We start from the raw sequence: 23,406 nt of genomic DNA on the forward strand, positions 1-23,406 counted from the left end.
AGTTTGTTCTCATTCTATAAATTGGTATGAAGTGAAAAATATACACAATCACGGACTTGAAAGTTTTTTCTTCTAAGAGAACAGAGTTCATTACTTACAGCAGAAGAACCTCTTAACAGTAAAAGTAAAGAGCAATTACATTTCACACACGACATTCAATGAAAGAAAGTTTTAAAAATCCATGCTGTGGGAGATACATTTTGACACTTACATCTGTTATCATTTTCCCTCTGGTCTTGTTTCTTTCCCTGTGGTTAGCTCGTTTCTGTTTTTGCTGCAAAACTCGTTCCCTGGTGGTGCGGTATTCCAGAGCAAATTCGCTAATAATTTTGCAGAACTTATTGATGTTGACTTCACGTATTGCATAGGGAGGATGGCCCATAAATAATAAAAATGAATGAAACCTGAAAAACAGTAAGTTCATAAATGCAAAGGGAAAAACATTTTCTTGATGGTTTCTAGGAAAACCCTCCACATTTCAGTGAATCCGTTTATTACTTTATTATCTCATCTCCCATCATTTCTTTTGTGCTACAGAATTTTCATGGATGCTTTGCATAACACTGGCATGTCTTATAATTAAAACCATGAAAGTCTAGTCTATGGTAACTTCATCCCAGTCCACTTTCCCAGGCTGATGCAGGAGATAAGATGTTTATGGAACTCCATCTACTTCATATGACTAATTTGGCATGTAAATGACCAATTTAATTTCAGTTATAGGAAAAATTATTAAGTTTCAATTCTATTTATTTGTGTTAAGCAACTTCAAAGAGGCTGTTTGGATGTTGGGGAAAGTCTAGACAAGAAGAATGCAGATTTACAGGCTAGTAAACACAAGAAGAAAAGAATTTCAAGTTCACAAAACTGACCATAAAATTATATTATCTACCAAGTACTTTAGTTTGGGATACTCTCAATTCACAGTTTTACTGCTTCTGTGGCATTCAGAGCTTTTGCACTATTTGCAACTTTTACTATTGCTTCTACATTGCATGATTTACAATAGCACACTGAATGTTTAAAAATGTGTGTGAATCCCTTTTAACTGCATCTATATCCCTGACAATGTGAAGTCTTCCCAGTCCTAGAAAGATGCAATTACATGGACACAGTTTTGGAGAAGCTTATAGTAGTAGCTGCAGCACATAATAGGAAAAGTTAATGCTTTTCTTATTTATACAATGCATAAGATAAACACAACAGAAAACTGGTGAATTCACTTCCCTTCCATTGCAATTGGGATTTCTGCTTCCTTATGGTATGAAAAAGAAGTCATTATGGAAACAAAAGAAGAGCTGAATCAACTCCTCAAGTGCATATCCACAAATTTGGAATCATTTGGAATCCAGATCCTAATTTTGACCAAAAGTTGCTAGCTTTTGGGGACTAGGAGCTAAAGGACTCAGTTATTGCAGCTTGGGAATAAATGATTGCCCGGATCATTGCTTCTTTTCATCAGAAATATAGAAACTTTCTGGAGCGGGGAACTTTCTTAAATGGCGTCAATAACAAAATATGCACCACATACATACTGGTAACGTTACTTGCTGGAATGTGGATTAAACACTTATAAAAACATAGTTATGATGTCATAATTTATAATTTTAGCAAGTCATTTATCACCAAGATATTGCTGTCACAATCTAATTCTGTACCTGTTAATTATTCTTCTATGAACAATCTTCAGGATTATGATTCTTTCTGCACAGTCTTTAAGGAACTCGGACATTTTTTGCTTTAAAGTTGGCTTCATTTCATGCTTTGCTATAGCCTTAAGGTGATCCCATGATGCTTTGCACCGTCTTTCCATCTGACACAAGTTTTCCTGGAGTTGTTCAAAGTCAACCTGAGAAAAAAGAAAAGAAAAGAAAATGTAACACTTCAATTGAAAACGCTGCGGTAGTATCCTTGGATATCTGAACAATGTAATTTATGTATAAGAAAGGGTCAATGTGGTGGCAGCACAACATTAATTCACATTATTAATTACTACTTAATAATTAAGAAATAGCTTTCTGTTGCACTTTGTCTAGACATGAAATGTAAGTAAGAAAAACTGAAAACAAAGAAACATACCCATATACATATATATATCTGGTTTTGGTCTTGGAGGCCTAATACCTAAAGAAGGGACAATAAAATATTGTGATGTGTTTTTTCCCTTGCTAATAACTTCGTGGCTGCACCAAGCAACTGCGTGACTCAGTTATTTCTGAGGTAATACAAAACTTTCTCTTTTTCTTAATCCTTTTCTCTACTACTCATAGCTTTTTATACCCTGCTTACTGCTGACTGTCATACCCAGCCAACACTTCTCCAATTTAGGAAGCACTTGGATCTATTCCCTAGCCATGCACTGACTTGTTAATAGATGATCTACTTCTAATCACAAAATTCATGGGCCAGAATTTTTTAAAGCTGTATTGAAAGTAAGTGTTATTTAGTGATCTCAGCACTAACTTTCAGCCCTTGATATACAATACGAATTTGCTGGCTTGTAACAAGATCATATAATGGCTTTGAAAGTCTCTCAACGCAGTTAAAATAAATGATTGCATCCTACAGTACCATTCATCAGGACAGAAGCCAACACATTCCACAGAAGGTGAGAGAGAGCTTCTCCTTTACTCATGGACCAAAAAAGGTGTTCAAATCCCAGTGGTCTAGAGAAGACATTCAGGATGCCTTGCTAACAACTGGACAAAGTGCATTAACGACCCAGCCACAGCACACAACAGATGAAAAAAGTAAAGCTATCCAACATGTTCTTGAATTCTGAAGAAAGGAAAAATGTATTTTATAATACCACTTCACAGTTCAGATGAACTCAAGCTATAAAACACAGATTTAGCTCTCAGATTCTAAACATGTCAGTGTTTGGGATATTACAGTCTCGTACACTAGTTAATTCCTTAATCCTAAATGAAAACCAGTGTCAGAGACAGGTTTTAGTTCACTTTTTTTTGCTGTGTGCAGCACCCACTGCTGAGACCTATACTGTGGACAGCCATGAGAAATGCATTATTATTAAAAAGCTCCTGGTATTGATTTGATTTGTTTTTGCTGTGATTTATAAAGTGATGAATTTTTCCTCTTCACAAGGACATAAAAACATCCTTTGATCCATTCTGCTATTCAGAAAAGCCCTGCAGGCGGAGCAGCTGTGAGGTTTTTGTTTTTCTTATATTCATATCAATGCATATGTTTTTTTTTTTAAAAAAAAAGTCCTTTCCAGGTCAGTATTTTCACTGTTGATGATAAACACATTGCTGCTCTCCACAGACGGTATATCTAAAACATACATGGGGAAAAATACTAGAATTCCTATTAAGAAAGAAAAGCCAAGAGGAGCTATTTCTAGGTCTTACTAGTAAGAATTATCCAACCTGGTTAGGGTCCCAGCCCCTGTAGTGGAGAAATTTAATTTTATGACATTTTATGACAGCTCTCACTGAAAACAGAATGAGTTTTAATCTATGAAAAAGCTCTGAGGTTCAAGCCTGTAGGGGTTCAAAAGATCTCTGGAGAACAGCCTATCTGCAGGGAAAAGATGTGGCAAATTCCTTGCCCCTTGAAATCTGCTGACAGCCAGTGCATTCACAAGAGTGGGCAGTTTCACCAGGGACCGGGGATGGCAGGTCTGGCTAAGCGATGCACAGGAATTTTTTGTGCACAAACAAAAATTCAGATGTCCATTGAAATCCTAAGGAGACCACGGCAAGGAGAATGCCACCTGAGCTCCCCTGGAGTAAACCTCCATGGAGCACAGATGGCTCTGCTCGAGTAGAAGTTGTAAACTCCTGAAAGGAATAAAGCAGGAAATCCAATGTAAGGTAACGTGCCTGTGAATTCCCCACATGCAAACTGTGCTGTGCCCGCAAGAATGTGACAAACCTTCATGAAATCAAAAGATCTTCCTGGTGCCAGCTCTCCAGAGTTTGGTCACTTGTTTGTGGGCAGAAAAAGAATACACATACAGAAAGATATCCACGTGTGAAATATTAAAAGTCAAAATTTTTCAGAGACAACCATGTACCCAACCTGGTATTTCATGAAGTGCTATTTCACCAGTGTAAATTTTGCAGGTAGGCACAGAATCCATTGCATTTCAGTCTGCTCTAGGTCTTACATGTAAGGAGTTAAGTGAAGCTTTTTTCATACTTGATATACCATACAATATCCCCTTCTTCTATCCAAGGTGTAGAAACTGCCTCCCAACAGAGCACCAGGTAACAAAGCTAAGTCTTCAGATCTTTCTAAAAAACACATGCAACCAAACAGCCTGCTGACAAGTTTTTTTCCTACTAGGTCTCACAGAAGAGAGATTTAAATGTTCAGGCTGGATCAGCTCAAAGTGAAAATGCTGAAGTTAAAAATACTTCTACTAAATTTATCAAAACATTTGATAGTTTGCAGCTTTAGAGTACTACCTGCATGACATTTCAAATCACAAAAACCAAGCAGAAAATCCAATATAGGGTAATGTGCCTGTGAATTCTCCACACGCAAACTGTCCCGTGCCCGCGAGAATGTGACAAACCTTCATGAAATCAAAAATCCCACCCCCCTCCATCTCTTTTTCTCCTAAAAGCAATAGCACTAATGTGATGCTCTCCAATGGGAAATAGTGTAATGTGACAAGCACGGTCACCCTCACTGTATCTCCTTTCTCCTTACTTTAGATACCCTGCCCTCGTTTCCTTTGCCATTCCCATTTGTCTTCAGTGCTCATGTTCAGATAAGAAATTAGCCATAAACCTTGTAGCACAGTAAAGCCAAAGATACTGATCTTCTAACTGGACTCTCCTGCAATTGCAGACACTTGTACACAGGATCCAGGTGATACTTTTTTTCCTAGGCTGGTGGAATATAATATTCAGGTTCCATGCCAGCAATTAGTGTATATCTCAAGTGTACGTATCAACCCCCACAGACACTGGCTTTCCATGGCTATCGGAATTAGCAGTGTGTATTACCAACTGATAAAATACACCAAAATCCTGTTGAAGTAATATGCTCTTATTCTGCAAACTCTTACATTTTCTAAGCCTTGTAACATGTTGGAATATTAACCAAGACAGACAGCTACTAATTCCCTTAATTATGAGCACCAGATTCCACTGAAAAGCAGGATCCTGAGGAATTTTACATCCTCAGATCCTCTTTCCTCTTCACTGTGAAGCCAAATGAATCATGGACATGAAGAAGCTTTTGTAATATTCTAATCAGCAGCAGTCCAATGACTATGTGGCCAACAAGCCTCCACATTTGATGCAGATTTGTGTCACAAAACAGCAGGTACTTGTATCAGTAGAAAAATGTAAGTAAAATACAAATCCATCTGTGCACAAATGTTTAAAATCAGTCACATTGTTCAGCAATATCCTTGTAATTTCCTTTTTTTGGTCATTTTTGCTATTATTGTTGTTCTGTTTAGGATGTCTTCTAACACTGAAAATGTTACAAATGCAACAGTAACGATGATAAATGATCATAGGGACACATTGCTGGAGGATAAAGAGAACAAGAACTCGTGTGGAGTAATAATGACAATTACTCAATCTAATATGCATAAAGGAAACATGAAAAGGCATACATAAGACAATACCACATCCCTGCCAGTCCACACAGCATTCCCAAGGGAAGAAGGATTGCACCTTTTCTTTTATGTGTTTATTTCCCACACTTTACTAAAAGAATTAATGCTGCAAAATGGTAGAAAGTTGTGATTCCTTTCTTTTTTTCATTCTTTCTTTCTTGAAAGAAAAGATGCACGGGTTCTTGCCTGCAGCTGGAAGGCCATGCTGGGTCTGAGGAGGAATTCAGATGACTTTCTCATCACATTGTGACTCCAGGAGACCTCAGCATAGAAGGTGCTTGGACAAGAACTGCTGTTATTTTATTAACTATGTTGCACTGAATAAAAGGAAGATGTAAACTGAAATGGTTGTTACAGCTTTCTCCCTGGATACCTGTTGTGCCCAGTCCCAGGTTTTGGAGGAAGGTGGAAACATACGTTCTTCTTCTTCCTTCTCAACTCAGTACACCTATGAGCAAAAGACATGCAGCTTGCTGGTCCTGCTGACTATTACCTTCTGCTACAATTTTAAAAATAAATCTCCTTTTTTTCCCTCAGGCAAAAGAATAAGCAGTCTTAGGCTGTTACGCAAAATAAAAATTACTTTTCTTTCAGGCACTGTGTAATGTTTATTTGCATTTGTAAACCAATTTAGAAAAAGCAACTTTCTAAATGCTCCCGGGATATATTTGATATGTTCCTCCTTTCTCCTGCCAGGTTCCTCTCCATTCACAACAAGACTAGCTGAAAAATAGTCAGAACTAATTGTTATTTATCTGTGAAAGTGGGCCTTGCTAGGCCCACTGTTCAGTCTTCTGAGAAGTGCCTTTGTAGACACTGTTGCATCAGCGTGGAGTAGCCGGAGACAGTCTACCCGAATAGGATTTAAAGACTAGTTTACATGACACAAGGCCTGCAGGGTCAGCCTCATTCAGGAAACCATTGCCATAACTCGCTAATCAGCAATTTAAAAAATTTTAAAATAAAATCTAGTTTTCAATTTAATGCACCACCATATATTGCACAAATGACACTCAGATGAAGAATAAAACCTTCCAACCACATGCCAGCAACGCCAGCACTCATTTTAATCCCTTTATATCATTATTTATTGCTTGCTACCATAGTAACAGATGACTCTGCCATAAACAACACCACAAAAAAGAATTCTACCAGGTTTCTCACTTCATTGGGCTGAGAATTCAATATCGCACGATGCACCTAATGACTTCTGTTCTCGCTGGTTTTCACCTGACTCGAAAACCACCACCTCCACCGAATGTCTCAGCATTTACTTCCCTGCCCATTCAGGTTCCACGAATGGCACATTAAAGGCTTGTTTTTTTCCAGTTCAACTCCATGCAATACATCCAATATCACCTGCTGTGTATACAAGTTCAAAGCTTTCTAATTCATGAAATACTAGACCATGCTCCAGTCATTCGGGCAGGACACAGATCAGGGAACCCTTCTGGTCTTCGGGTTGGGATGTTATTTCTCTGTATGGCCACAAATACCTCACAGCAACACAGGAATTGGACTCTTATTATTTGTTGGGAGAGAAAGGGCTGCTTTGAGGAGACACTGGGAATTAAATGCATTGGCTCAAACCTAAAGTGCCTCCTGCTATATATTCCCTAGGGCAGCACATACAATTCCAGGTATGCATTGCTATGCACAGCAAACAACTGTAGCTGCTGTGAGATAACAGGTCATTTTTCTTCAGCATTCCCTCAGCTGCAATATGCTTTACACACACATTTCCTCTTCCAGCTAAATCTCCTCTAGTCTTTGGGCTAAGCTCCACTGCTACTGAGAGTACAGAACCGTCCTAAAATCAGAGATGCTGCACCTGATTACACTCACGTTTCCTGCCTCCTGTATTTACATTCAGCCCTTGAACAGGGTCAAAAATGTCACAACTGGATTGAAGTAAAAAAACCCAAAACAAATAACTGAAGGGAAACTGGTGAAGCTGAGGTTTCTGCCTAAAAAGCACTTCTTTTGAAAATCACTGTAAATTATGCATGGTTTTGTTCCGAAGGCCAGTGAATAACTTGTTATGTACTCTCAGTATCATCGTATAGGTTTTCTATTGCTTGTTACCATATTTATTGTTTATTGCTACAGCATTTCTTTTAGTGTTGAGCATATCAAATTCAGATATTTTCTTAGACCCCGATCTCTGCATTTTTATCCTACCCACGAGGCACATTAAATAGAAGATTGATACTTTCACAATGAAAAATGTTGCCTTAAATTCACAATAAAGCGACAACTATTTTATCTCATGTCACAGAAAGATATAGATAATCACAGACAAAATCTTTCTCTCTTCAAAGTTCAAGACAATTTCTGCAGCAGACCACAGCCTAGTCTGAGCTGTTTATAATTTAGGGTCAGACTGTTCGTTCTCACATTATTACAGGGATGCATTCTGGCAGGGAACACAAAATCTTCCTCTTTTCCTGAGCTGGTGCGGCGCCAAAGGAAATTCTGAGAATTGCTCCTTGCAAACACACTGTCACATGAGTGCAGCGACCTTCTGTGGCGTACGTTCAAAACTCTGTCTCCTCCAGTGTTTCCACACTGGCTTGCTTCACTGAATGTCACAAGAATTGTCCCAAGACCAATGTTAGTCCGACTTGCACACTGTTGATCACACATCTTAAGTGAAGTAGATGCCAGCTCTCAAAAGCAAGCAAAATATAAAGGAGGTTCTGCCCAGACATTTCTAATTCTAGGGTAAGAGGAGGCATCCTGCCAAAATAATTTTGGAAATGAAAACACCTGAATCAATCCACTAATTAAAAATTAAAGGACAGAGGTGCTTACTGAGGTATGACCAAATTAATCTATCCAATTGTATACACATCTCCACCGCATTTTAGTTCCTCAAACAATCTACAATAAACACACTAATACGGGGTCTTTTTGCAGATGCTGTATGTCAGTTCCCACGATCTGGGATGAAGAGGAGCAAGACCATTAAGTGGTGTTACAGCACCTGTGACCCTGCTTGCAGTCACTTCACCTGGAAATTACTGAAACATCGCAATGCTGTCAGACACACGTGCTAAACTTCATTTGCTCTCTTTCAGACAAAACCTCGAAGTCTCATCTGCCACTGAGGCTCCTTCCCCTTGCCCCAGCCTGCCCTGCAACCAGCAGTCACTGCCTTATCCTGCTCCATCTTCACCTTGGCTCCTGCTAGCCCGTGCCAGGAACCGGGGCAGCTGCAGCACACCACAAGGAATGATACAACCGTAAGAAACCTTGCATCCCCCAAACTCTTTTTTCCATGGAAAATAATTTGACTTTTGGCACTTATTTTTGTTTGAAATAACGTAAGGAAAGCATACTTGAATGATAATTGCACACAAATACTTCCTGTCAAGCGAGACAAAAGAAACCCCACTGAAGCAGCGCAGGAGGCAGCACGATCATCTTTCCCACTTTTTTCCTTTTCTCCTTTCTCTGCCTTCCAGCGTATCAAGCAGAGGCTACAGCACGCCAGAACAGCCCTTCTGTTTCAGGCACCTCCTTTCTCCCCACACATCCCTGCCAAGTCCCTCGGAGGGCAGCTGCAGGCTTCCTTCTCCCCTGCATACATCTTAGTCTCATCCTAAGTTCTTTCTACCAGCAATCCTTGCCCCCTCCCCTGCGTTAACATTTCCTATTGCTTACTTTTAAAAGCTGCCTGCGTCCCCATTGTCTAGTATGTGCAACTAATCCAAGCGTCTTGCTGCAGGGGTTAAAAACCAGCCAGAAGTTTGGCAGTTTGTAAATAAATTAAAATTATGGGGAGAAAAGGACAATTACTAGTTTACTCTATGGAGCTGGCCAGCTCTCAGATGCATGGGGAAAAATATTTATGAGGATGAAAGAGATGAACATTTTTAATAAGAATACATTTTTTTTATTCACTAGCAGAGAAGATACTAGTGCTGATGCAACCACTCCTTGCTATACTGGTAAGGAAAGCTCTAGGAACAATACTGAGTTTAATGGCAGAAATATGGGAGTTTTCTTCAGTACTAGGTACATCAGTTCAGGTGCAACTTCAGTGAAAAAGCAACTTAAAATATGGTAAAAAACCCCAACAACAACAAAAAAGTGCTTTTAATAATGGGATACTAAACAATCAGTGGGCCTTCATGATCTTTTATATTTTTATACAACTATTAATACTTTAATTTATCTAGAATTCTATTTTTTGGTAATCTTTTTCCTTGTGTCTGCTTTTTTTTTGCCATTTATGACTTCAGTCCTTCTACAAAAAGCCACAAGTTTTGCAATAACTGTATCATTTTGTTTCTGGTCTTTCTGGTAAGCCAGCCTGTTTTCTTTATGTTTTTTTTTTTTTCATGAACTAAGGCTCAGGAAATTCTCATATGATGTGCATCTCAGGGGAAGGGGCATCTCTGTTTATCTACAGGATGGAAATTGTTTAGCCTTTGTGGCTTCTGAAAGATGTTTGTAGACAAAATGGAGCTCAAAATACAGCCTAATCCACAGTGAAATATTAGTTCTCCTTTCCTGTCAGCTTTCCTAAACCAAGATTTCGCCTCGTCTGTGAACACTCCCTTGAAGAGGGCAGCTTGGATGGTTTCCACATCCTAACTCTTTGATTTGTGGCAGCTAAGATCAAGTGGGAATAGAGCTTGTTACGGTAATCCATCAGTGGTATAACACATGCAGGAACATCCCAAGGAGGGAGACCTTGGGCGTCACGGGGAAGGTTAAGGCTATAATTTCTCTTAATGTGATTTTGTCTAGCCTTTTCAGAATTTCGTCCGCTTTGGGCAGGGCCACTAGATCAGCAAACCACAGACTGAACGACTGTGCTCAATTTTGTACGCTCTTAGACCTAAAAATTTTTTACAAGTGACAGCATTGGGTTAAGCTATCGTCCACTTCCTAAAAGTGAAAAAAGATTGATTTGAGAGTGCACCGTAACATGGTTGTGCGGATTTTGGAAAAGAAGGGCTCTTTTCTTTGATGGGAATTCTAATTTTCATAATTAACTTTGTCTCATTCTAAAAAAAAGTGAAATAACTTCTTAACAAAGAGAAGAAGCAGGAAATGAGAAACCAATATACCTAAATGTTAAGAGATGAAGAATCACTCAAAGAAAAAAAACTATAAAAAAATGTTAAAGACTTCCAAACATGAGAAACCAACCTCAGTGAAGGCAATAAAACAGAGCCTAAACATAGGCTGTACAAGAGGAAAATTAGGAGAACAGAGATGGAATCCAAACAGCAAATATCTAAGGATATAAAACAAAAGCCACAAATTCCTTTATGATAGCCAAAAAAATAAAAATACAGAGGAGGTCCTGGATCATGGGATGAAAAAAAATAAGGAAGACAAAAGTTCTTTTCATCCAGCTTCCCCACAGAGGATGCTGGGGAGAAACCTATTCTGGTACCTGCTTTTATGTTTCTGTATTTTATTTTTTAATAGACATGAACTAACAGCAAGGTTCAAATACCTGGTAGCAGAAATAAATGGATGATGATAGCTTACAAAGCAGTAAACAAGCAGAAGACAAGAATTCTGACAGTACTTAAAATAAAGAAATTGAGCCACTGGCTAAAATGAGTGTGCTTTCACTACACTTAAGACTTAAAGAATCAGCTGATAGCAAAAGTTTCACCTATCTTTACAAAAGTAGCAAGGTTGATTCAGGAGACTGTAGAGCTCCAAGCTTTATTACCTGGCTGAAAGGATGAATAACAGGAAATTAAATACATCAAAATAATCACTGGGTTCTGAATGTGTTTATAAAATAGTGGACAGATAAGAGCAAGTAAAGAAAATCAGACTTCCAAATCACAGAATCATAGAATAGTTTGGGTTGGAAGGGACCTCAAAGACCATCTAGTTCCAACCCCCCTGCCATGGGCAGGGACACCCTCCACTAGACCAGGTTGCCCAAAGCCCCATCCAACCTGGCCTTGAACACTTCCAGGGAGGGGGCATCCACAGCCTCTCTGGGCAACCTGTTCCAGTGCCTCACCACCCTCACAGGAAAAAATTTCTTGCTTATATCTATCTAAACCTACCCTCCTTCAGCTGAAGGCCATTGCCCCTTGTCCTATCACTACACTCCCTGACAAACAGTCCCTCTCCAGCTTTCCTGTAGGGCCCTCTTTAGGTACTGGAAGGCTGCTAGAAGGTCTCTCCAAAGCCTTCTCTTCTCCAGGCTGAACAGCCCCAACTCTCTCAGCCTGTCTTCATATGAGAGGTGCTCAAGCCCTCTATCAGCTTTCTGGCCCTAAATCTTTACAAGAGCCTCATGGGAGGCCACCTATGAAGTGTGACATTAAGAGAGCAAAAGAAAAGAAGGAATACATAGTGATTCTCATATGTTGACAGAGTTAACAGCAGGTGTCTTGCGGCTTGTACTTTTAGCACTAATTTCAAAATTATCTGGAAACAAGGAAGCATACCGAGACGGTAAAATCTACAGATGGCAAGAAAAAAATCAGTTTATTCCTGATTTAAGATTATTAGGGATTTGAGAGAGAAGCAGTAAATCTGCTTAAGCAGATCATGGTCATTACTGTAGATTGCAATGAAGTGCACGCTGCAGGCAGTATCGGACTCTCTGTGCATCAGGGTGAATTCTGAATTGCCCGATCAGCTCAGGAGACTGTCTGGATGTCCTTGTGAACTGCCCAAAGACAACTGCTGTCAAAAGGATACCAACAGTCAAAAAACACAAAGAAAATCTCAGGACGTCTAAAAAAACATAGCACAAGCAGAATGGACAAACACAGTAAGCACATAACATTTATAAGGAGAGGCTGGAGCTGCGTTTGCTATCGTTTAACTCATTCTAAAAGGTAAGATGGAGAAAAAGTGTGGAAATGGTCTCAGAAAAAGATGTAGAAGGATTTTTTGTGACTTAGACAAAGATCTGAGCAGCCTGAAAAAAAAGCCTTTCAGTAAATCCTGAAATTGGCAAATTCAACAGCACACAAAGTTAGATTACGAATTCATTGTCACAAGAACTGCACTAGGAGCCAAAATAAGATTTCATTTTTTCAGTTTTTAAAAATTGTATTATACAGAGTGCCACCATGTCTCCCCTGTACTCCCCCTATATCCAAACAAGCTGGTTTTCGGAAAAGAAATCATTTGTCCATTTGATGCATATAACGAGTATTATGGCTCATAAAGTAACATTTTTCTAGGAGAGATCCTCCTCCTCCTTTGAAGCTTCTTGTGCTCTCCTCTCAAGCAGCTGGTATTGGCCACTGTCTGGATCAAGACACTGGACTAGATGGATACTAGTATTATCTGCTGTAATTATTTCCATTTTCACATAAGACAGGAGTCCAAACCAGAATTTTCATGTTTGTTATCTTCTGATGATATTCTGCCATGTTTACTCCATTAATTAAGTAATGTACTGTTTTTAGGGGTCATCCATGAAATCTCACTCTCTTGAGAGCTCCAAGAGCGAGGTTACAGTGTTTCTATCATGCCTGCTAGCAGCAGTAATAAATAATCTGCATATCAAACTGAGCCATTGACCAGACCTATGCATTAGCCAAGGGATTACCACTGTTTAAAAAGAGGTGCTGCCACAAGTTTCCTTTATTTCTATTTATTTTCCCTACCTCCTAATCATCAAAATTCTTATCAGGAGGAGGACAGAAAAGGAGTTAAACAAAATATTTCAAGGACATTTTCATTCTGGAAACAATTTTATTACCAAAACAGTTCATTCCTTCCATTACCCTTAAAATACAATCAGGCATCTGCCTTAAAAAAAGAGATTCCCCTAAACCACAGAACAAATATATTTGAAGATACTGTTCAAATAAAGTTTTAACCTGAAAATAGTTCCTAATAGTTATATACATTAATAATGTATATAAAATTAAAATGTCTGTCATAATGTGGCTGCCTATTAGTGTACTGGCATCTTTGAAATTAAGTGGGAACGGCGCAATGAATCCACATTCCTCCAGGGAGGAAGAAAATGAAAAAATAAAATCAAATCTTAAATATTTCACTTTAAGGAGGGTTTTAAAAAACACATATATATTTACCCACTAGACATACCTTGGCTGACCTAGTGATGGCCCCGATCTCTGAATAAAGATCAGTGCTGTCTGGGAACTTTTCTACCACCATAGTGCAGACGTGGTGCAGGAGGGACTGCTTATGCACCGTGTCCTTGACTTCTGGAACCTTCTCGAGGTAGCTCAACTCAAAAGCTTTGGCCTGTCAAGAGCAGAAAAAAAGGAAGAAATTAAAAATAAAAATGTTTACTCCTTCCCATGCAGATTAGTACACAAAAATCATTACCAAGTAGGGGTAGAGGGGAAAGAAGAAGAATAATCCTAAAGGAGAAGAAACTTATTGCTTTTATTTATTTTTTACTTGCTGAAGGTAGGCTTAAAATCACTCCATCTGCAGTGAAATGCCTCATGACACAGTTCTCACAATTTGAATGGGGAGCACCAATGCTAAACTCAAGGGGGTTACACCAGAAGACAGCCTAGCTCCACATTTCCTTCAGGTTTTGCTGAAAGAGGAAAGAGCACCCTGATACACAATAAAAAGTAGGTTCTATTTTCTAAATTATTTTTCTGGTACAAAATAAATATTGGGTTGCAACCGTCAGAATGGTTTTGACTTTTGTTTTTTGAAGGAAAAAGCTCCAGGGGAAATGCTGGGACATCAGGCTTACATTGGTTCCGTTCAGAAAGTTCCCAATGGCTAGTAGAGTAGAAAGGATAAATCCCAAAGTTTTATTGTGCTCCAGTTGGTCCATTCCTTCCTTCAGGTCTAGAAGTGGTTCTGCAACTTCCTGCCATGAGAATAGAAACATGAAAGTGAAGGCTGCAGTTGGCTTTAAGTTTTTAATTCTATGGTTTAGATTAATTACTGTAAAAAGTTCCTGAACTGGCGTCTTGCAGAGTGCAAACCAGCCATGTGTGCTGGCTTTCTTCCCTGTTCCAGCTAATAAATCACATGCAAGGACAGCCAAAAAAATACATAAAATACTTTCCTAATGTTGCTTCTTTATGTATGCAATTGCCTTACTTGTCCTGGGGAATTTCTGTGATTCCAAACAGGAGAGAGAGAGTCAGAGAAGGGGCTGCTGTGTTTGAGTTAGGTGCACAAACATCCCCCTGCCCCAAGTGATAAAAAAAGCTTCTCATAATTATTTTTTCTAATCTTTAAAAAACAAAGAAATAAAAGTTAGAACCCTGGCTGACTTGACATTTGTAGCCTGACCCTAAAGCTTTCTTCAAATGATGGCCACCTCTGAGTTTTAGATATGGTTTTGTGCTTGTATGACTTTAAACCTCACCCCCCTCACCACCACCCCCTCCCCCTTGCAAACATCAAGCTTTACAAGTGTTCTCATTTTAGTCTTTTAACTTAATGCATCTTCCATCCACACATGTTATCTGAGTATAGGTATATAAACTGATAAGGCTTGGAAACATAAATTCTGTTCCATTACCCCGGGAAGTGAACTACACCAGAGTTCAAAGGAAGAGAGCGAGGGTAATTGAGTTGACGGAGCTGATTTCTATGTCTTTGTGTGAGGCCCCGGGTTATTTATTTTGTAGGCACAGTAATAGTTCACATTGTTTCTATCTCTAGACGTCATTCTAAGCATCTGTGAGCAGCACTCTTTTCCCAAATTATTACACTCTTTTTGAGCCAAGAAGCCAAAATTAAGCTGTTATTTTAGACTAAGAGGCAAAATAGCTGAGAACTTCACTTTCTTGGAGAAACACAATGGGTCATTCAACAATTCCAGTGACATTTCCAGTGACATAAATAAGAGGACACAGATGAAGGAAACATACATTTCTAGTCACTACAGAACAATTCTCTTGAAAAGAAAAGAATATGGCAAATTCAAGACAAATTAACAGATGGCATAGTGAGCAAAGTAATTTATATATCAGAGGAGAGGTGCTAAATAATCCAAGACTTGATCAAGTTAAACTAAAATCAACAAACTTCTGCACAGAATTGTTTGAGTTGCTTTAAAGTCAGGGTTGATTTAATTCGTTCTGTTGCATTATCGGGATGGATCAAACTGCTCTGCATCTGCTGTAAACATAGGCTTTTGAATTATTTTACTTCTATCAATTTGCAACCTGTTAAAAAATCATTCCTAAAAGGTTAATTTAAAACATTCTGAAGGTGAATAAAAAGGTTAGCATAAAAGTCTTCCAAAGGAGGCCATACTGTAGCCCTTCATTTTGCTATTTGCGAAGTTACCCAAGCAAGTTACCCAAGCTTAGACTTTCTCAGATATAGCACACATTTATAATTACTCTTTATTTTTTATTTTATTGTAACATTAAGAAACAATAAAAACCAGTGTGCTAGATACTGTATAATCAGATGAAATACCCATTCTTGCTCCCTATAAAACTCACCTTCTACCTAAAGAGGGCAGATACATAATGCAGAGCTACTTCATATCCTTAGATAACATGTATCCTTATTTACCACGTTTTTATTTTTCACTTAAAATTATGCTTGAATGAAATTTGAGGATTGGTCCAGAATTTCTGGCTGCAAGATATCTGATAATGCCTGATAAATGTTTGATGCACATGAACAAATGAACTCAACTAGACGTGTGCAGTTAATCCAATGGTCCTGGGACAGGGAGGGCGTAGCACACATGTTCTATACAGCTGATCTGGTACATGCATTGCTACCAACCTGCTATACTGGTTACAAGCTTAGCTTACAGCACATATACGAGCTCACGTGTATGCTTTTCTGGGGGGGGTAAAAACTTGGTTGGGATGGGAACTTTGAGATGACCAAAATGTAATTTGCCGTATTTGCATTTCATCAAGACTGGCCAGCATAAAGTATCAGACCCTTTTAAAACAACAGAAAGTATCAGGATCATATTCTAAAATTTAAAAAGCTCTGATGCACTTTTTAAATTTTTCAGACAGTTTAAACATCACTCGGAAGTACAATCTTTTTCAACACTTATTTCTCTAGCACACTGTCTCCAGGAGACTGGAGTCAGGATTAACCCTTCTGCTCAGAAAAGAAACTGAAGCAAGCTGTTTTCTTTACCAGTTCTACTTTTCTCATTTCTACACCTGATTATATTCATTTCTGATCCTTTAAAGTTGTCAGCAACAAGGATATATTTGCCCACAGTGACCTTAAGAAAAAAAATTGTCTGATCTAGGACAACTGAAGATTCTATTCCTCTTTCTAAGGCCTTTAAACTCCTTTTGAGATAATGAAGTTTGACAGCATCTGCATCATAAATAGTTCAGTACAAAGAACTAGCAGTAACACAGTGTATTTTTTCAGAGCAATCGGAAGTCTGAAAATGAAGATTTAAAGTTGAAATTCATCCTCTTTTGTCGATAATTTTAAAATATGATACCAAAAGAAAGGTGAGAAAAATTATTGTTCCACTGATGACCTTCAGTAGGCATACAGTACCTTAGATACATGTTAACATTTCAAAACATTATACACATTATCAAACAGATCATTTGGAAAGCGGTTTCCTTTTTTATTTTCTGTAAAGAGCAAAGAATGAGTATTCATTCATCCAGTTCAGCCCCTCACAGTCCAAGGCTGTTCCCTACAAATGTACTCTGAGTTGCTTTAGTTAATTAAATTCAACCCAAGAAAGATGACTTCCTTCATTACACCTGGAAAACTTTTCTACAAACATAAACAATATCTCACTTAACCCTTTTCTTGAACAATTTCATGCTGTTTTTCATTTCGGGTTGTCAGAGATGGAGCTAAGACCTACTTAGGCAAAATTCTCACCTGTTAAGCAAAAGAGTCTCATGCTTGAGAACCCCAGCCTTACATCGACAGCTCGGGTATTTCACACTGTTGATATCATGGACCATCTAAAACTTCCAGCCTCATGGAAATAATAGTAAGGTTCATTCATTTCTTACATAACATATATGTATGACTCGATAATATGAGTGCATTCTGAACTGTTAGGAATTTTCCTAATTCTAAAATATATTTTAAAAAATCAAGCAAATGCTGGACAAAAAAATGACAAAAACTGTGGAAGTGAGTGATTTGGCACCTAAGTTTCATGAAGGGCTTGCCCATTTGCAGATGTATCTTCTGCAAAAACATAGTTTCAAGAACAGAGGAATGCTAGCAAGTCATGGGACTCATTATCATAACCATTAATGCAAACTACTTCATTTTTTTAACTGAATATGCTCATGGTATCTTATCTCAGTCTAAAATGCTTATGTTTATTGGTTACCTGGAACTTGAACTCTGACTTTAACATTTTGTTCCTGGAGAGAACCAACTGCTTGCTTTCTCTTGTACCTCTGACTGATCCCACATCTTCCTCTTCACCCACCTAAGACCCAAGCTGTCTGCCGTATCTGTGCTTGTCTGCTAGTCGTCTTATCACATGCTCTTCTTATTTTATCAGATCTATATGTTATTTCCTCTACCATTTTATGGTAAGTACTGTACTTAGGCCTATCTACCTTTCAAAAGGGATAAAAATACTGGTCCTTTCTTCACTCCAGCTATCAGTTCTTTGAGTGATTTAGGTATTTGAGACATTTTATACTAGCATCCATTCTACATGGATTTTAGCTGGCAATTCATTAACTTTGTAGCATAAACATTATAGGACAAGCAACAGGAAATCTATCAGATTTTCTTTAGCTTTTAGCAGTGCTTCAAATGTTACTTTTTGATTGAGAGGAAGCTAGAAATTCTAGGTATACACATACATTAACAGCTAACTCAGCTTACACGAAAGGAACAATTTAGCCTTGTGGTAACTACAAAGCAGAATAAATAGCTGTACCTGGGTAAAAAAAAAAGGCAAAAAAGTATTCAGGCCAGATACAAGTATTTTATGTTATACAGGTCAGAAATGTAAATGTCTAAGACTAAAATGTCACAATTAAAAAATCCTGAATATTAGTGTGATTGCATTTCCTCAAATCTAAGAAAATTAAGCAGAGGTTGAATAATCTTGACAGTATCATCTGCAAATCAATCCACTGTTCTATAACTTGTTAAATAGCCACAGCTAGGTAAACATAAGGCATTGTCAAAAGCACGTCCCACTTCTCAGAATCCGTATCACACAAAGTTATACTGATTTTTTAATATACACATATGCACACAGATACACGTACAAAATTAATATATACAGGAGAGAGCTGCCTGAAGAAAAACACATGGGGTCCGCACCAGAAGTGCAGCCAGAAGAAAGTTCCTGCACTGAGATTCCTGAAAGAGCTTGTGAAAGTCAGCAAGTAGCTGAAATCATCTACACAGCTTCATTCTGTTTCACCTATGCACCGAAATGACATGCTGTCATTTTGAAATTTTTGCCTGTGATTCATCATTCATGACAGACAACCCTATTACAGTGTTCTCTCTGAATAAATGCCATCCATGAAGAAGGTGACACCCCTGAAGGATGTCTTATGTTTTGTTTATAACTTTGAGAGTTATAAACAGGAAAATTTTAATGGATGGTGCTGTTCTTACTTCAAATGGATGCAAGATCAATACTCTCATTTTACGATGTAAAGCTGAATACTGTAGTCCTAATTCATTATCCAAAGAAAAACTCTTACTGCTCTGAAGTAAGAATTTCCTGAATAACAACATCTAGAGAAGATGTGGTAAGGATTTAGCCCTCTTCTTTGCTTCAATATCATTACTGACTAATTAAAGGAAAGAAGACATAACCTCTAGTTTTCTTTTACGGAAGGAACAGATTATGAAGGATCATTCTAGCTGTTTCTTGGTTGGCCACCAAAACAAAAGCGACCCATTCACTGTTTTTTCAAAATATATGCTCATATAATAATAAGGTCAGGGAAAGTTTAAGCAAAGCCTGGGAAGAGTCTCCACTGCTGCCTCCCTGCTTTCCCCTCACCTTTTCCACTATCTCGTAGTCCATCTTGAAAGCCCAGAGCTGGAGCCTGGCGGAGAGTTCGCTGATGGAGGAGAGGGTGAGAAGGAACTGCTCGGCGCTGCCCAGGGGGACATCAGGGTTCGCCAGCTGCGCCTCCTGGATCTTTTGCTTCTCCTCCTCGGTTGGGATCATGGTCAGGATTTTCTGTGAAGGGAGACAAAAGGCAGGTGTCAGCAGCAGGGCTGAGGGGTGTGCAAGGGCTGGACGTTGGGTGACTTCACAGCAGCAACAGTAGAAGTCTTCAAGTCTTCAAGTCCCTGGCTGGCAAATTAGGACAGCAGTATAGTAACCAGGAACTAACCCACTTGCAAAACAAGGCCTGCTATCTCAAACATCTGCAGTTTGTTGAAAAAACACATCTGTATTAAAATGCTTGTTTTAAAAAAATTTGTACTCAGCAGACGTGGTTAATCACGGGATGAAACTTAAGGACACACAGGGAGACTGGTTAGGACTGCTCTCCTCAGCTGTTATATGTTTAAGTCAAAACTGACCACCTTTCTGCAAATCACATATGGAAGTGAGGGTAGGAGTGCAATTTTGTGGCCTGTGATCTACAGTCAGACTAGATATTGAAGTCCCGTTTAGCCTCAATATCTATGAATCTTCCAGCGCACTTGTAGGTATACAGAAATAATTTGAGGACTCCTGTCCCTTGCTGTTCTCAACATTTATTATTTTTTGTTCAGTCTGTTTTGTTTTTTTTTTTTAAAATGAAAATACAACTATTGCAGCTTATTAGGTCACTCCCAAAAATTTCACCCGAACTGAGGACAACTTCCCAAGGAACATGCATTGAATTTAAAGCTGAATTATGCATTGCATAACATATGGCCTTTTCTATTTTTGATCTGAAAAGTCTAAAATATTGATGAAAAAGGTTCTCTATATTTTCAGTTACTGCTGTCAGTATGACTCAGAACATTTAAATTTTCCCTTTATTTCTTGGATTTTCCATGCTTGTTTACATGCGGCAGCTTTCCTTCTCAAAGTATTGCTCCCTAAAGTATTGCTTCTTAATTAGTTTTTGACAGATTAAATGCATTTTAAAATCAAAAGCAAAACAACACAAAGGCATCAGATAAGTTGAGATCTTTACCCTGCTGATCAATGCCTCATTAAAAAGAAGCAGTAGATTTTCAACACAACTTATGTTTATTCATCTGAGGAATGACATGTTTTTGCTGTAGCCTTCTATAATGATACAGGCTGTTTTGGAGGGGAGGGGAGAATAATAAAAATACAGCCAAAGAGCTATCAGACCTGCCAATCCAAACTACAGCCTTGTTCCAGCGTGGGACATAGCCAATTCATCAAAGTAGCACAACTGCCCCTTTCCAGTACCGATAATTCATCTGGCTCCTCATACAGCGCTGTTGCTAAGCGTGGAAAGCAAGGGACTTTTCTTGGTCTATCAGGTGAAGAACAAGAGTTAAGCAAGCAAATAATGTTCAATTTGTTGAACTGGGACTTACTTAATTTCAGCCACAACATTTGTATTGCTGTCCAGCTTCTCATGCTGACTTCCACAAATGTAAATAAAGAAGCATTTCTTTCTGTAATGTTGGCTCTGCCTTTCAGCTAAAATAAAGCAAAAAAAAAAGCCTCCTTGCTTGGACACTGTGAGCTTCTACCTTAATAAATTAATATTCTAAGGAAAAAAGAAGAGGAGGAAAATCCCTCAATACTCTCTGGTGATTTTCCTTCCCCTGTCAATGACTGTTTGGAAAATTTCTGATGCACACCTCTTCCAATCAATAACATTTGTATATTGATTTTGAGATTTGCTATCCATCCCATCCATCCACCCATCCATCCACACAAGCTGAAATCTGTAACTTAGGTCACACCTAACATCAAACTAGATTTATAAGTAGCTGCTTCAGGGCACTTCTCAGTGCTTAACCAATATTCATCTGAAAATATTAATAAAAAAAAGAGAGACTGAGTCTGAAACTTGTAAGAAGGGGTGTTTCACAGAGTGTCCTTTGAAGAAGTCAGACCTCCTAGTGTCTACTCCTCTCTTCAACAACAAGAAGCCAACACTCACTTAGCTGAGCCAGGGCAGCTTGCAAATAGGATCATATGAACATCCATACATGGAGAGTTTAGCAGTAGCCATGTGATGGATGTAAAAATGCTTCTGATGCATTTTTGAAGGCTAACGCTTCAGCAGTATTCTCAATTACCTCCTACAAATAACTAGGACTTTTGGCAGCTACCCAGGAGTCCCACAAGTATTTTGTGGTGGTGCAGGGCCTTCACTCAAGAGATTTTGCACTGCTTTCGGGCATTTTAAAGAGAGCAATGAAACAGTAAGCTTTATTTCCAAAGGGACTCTCTTCCTCCTTGAGTTTTATGTAAACACCACAAGCCAGATGGAGCTGACAAAAAGCATCTGAGTCCAAGTACTGCAAGGCTGCTGTGCTGCATACCGTAGTATGTGAAACAGAGAACGCCAAGTGAAAGAGCCTGTACTTGCAGTGCCAGCTGCTGAGGATTACCCCTGCTGCTGAAAGCCCTGCCTTGATGGGACCAGAGCTGCTGGCAGGTCTCACAGCATCCAGGGTGCAACTGCCCCCATAGCAATGACTTACTCACTGGCACTTCTAATTTGCTTGGGCAAATAATTCTTATCCTGCTGGTCATCATCCCTGGTGTGCCCTCAGCAAGTGGTAAAACATTCCTGTTCTTGATTTGCACTCTATGACTAATTTGAGCCATTTGTTCAGTGCTGGAAACTGATGAGTACACCATCTGCCAGCTTATTATTATTTTTATTATTATTCTTTAAACATTACCAACAGTAAAAGCAGCATAAAAACACAGCAGGGCAGAAGGTTACTGGCACTTAGTATGACCATTAATTCACAAGTACCATTGAATCTAATCATTAGTTCATAATGCTCTCCGAGTATGGCACTCTTCAGGTAGATTAAAGAAGAACTGGTTATCAACAACCCCTATGCTCGTATCCTCTAATATGTAATATGTGTGATACACATGTTTCACCTCCATGCATTCTCACATGACCATTTGGGCCAGAGACTAACATTCTGAGGAAAAACTGCACAAATCTTTTCATGGAGAGAAAGAAGTGATTTTTGGAGATCCCGTTTGCATGAGATAATCAATCCTAATAGTTCTGTTCCCAAACTGTGGGACCCAGCCACTTGCTTGAACTTTCAGCGAAGGGATCAAACTGCTTATTACCTGGACTCAGCCATCCTGACGTATATTTCTAATATACGTCAATATAATACACTTCCAAATATTTCTAAGAGGAAAGCCTTAGAAGGCTCATAGGGCAAAATTTATAAGCCTCACGTGCCTGGGGTTACAGGCCTCAATGTGACATGCAAGGAAGCACCTAATGAAAGACTGCGAATAGCGTCTGTGGAAATTAGGTGCTGAAGTTCTTTCAAGAGGTAATGGGGCTTCTCAGTGATGATGAGGTTGCAGGGGTGCCTCGGCTTTTATATTTTGTTTCAGCTGATTCTACCAGGCAAACAGGAGCCTCAAAAATATTCTAAACTAAATATCTGGTTGTTGTTGGGTCCGAAACTTTCTGTGGCTCGAGGCCCACAAGTTCATAAGCTGCATAACCCAATACACATTAGTGGGTATTTCATCAGATATCTGACAGGCCTCAGCAGACGATTCAGCTCCTGCTTTCCAGGCAGCTATTAACAAGACATGTCAGTGGTTTGCATTACCTGCAGAAACTCTAACAAAATATAAAAGCATATGAAGGTCAGGATTCCATAGTGAGTGTGGCTGCCCACACTAATTTTATATGAATTCTGCCAAAAACCGTCCAATTCTGAGGAGGGACTACATCTAAAATGCCTGA

At 38.8% G+C, this 23,406-nt stretch overlaps 1 protein-coding gene across 12 annotated transcripts in view; it reads right to left on the reverse strand.

Moving 5' to 3' along the window:
- The window catches only part of FHOD3 (formin homology 2 domain containing 3), a 427,406-nt gene that overhangs the window by 31,693 nt on the left and 372,307 nt on the right, over positions 1-23,406 (reverse strand). For all 12 annotated transcript variants that reach the window (XM_075744719.1, XM_075744713.1, XM_075744720.1 and 9 more), the window contains 5 exons: positions 19,515-19,697; positions 14,295-14,414; positions 13,664-13,825; positions 1,659-1,849; positions 212-404 (listed from right to left, as the gene is read on the reverse strand). In XM_075744719.1, the coding sequence (XP_075600834.1) occupies positions 212-404; positions 1,659-1,849; positions 13,664-13,825; positions 14,295-14,414; positions 19,515-19,697 (849 nt within the window). The remainder of the gene's footprint in view (positions 1-211; positions 405-1,658; positions 1,850-13,663; positions 13,826-14,294; positions 14,415-19,514; positions 19,698-23,406) is intronic.

This window comes from Balearica regulorum, chromosome 2, assembly GCF_011004875.1.
Source record: "Balearica regulorum gibbericeps isolate bBalReg1 chromosome 2, bBalReg1.pri, whole genome shotgun sequence".
Classification (NCBI taxonomy): domain Eukaryota; kingdom Metazoa; phylum Chordata; class Aves; order Gruiformes; family Gruidae; genus Balearica; species Balearica regulorum.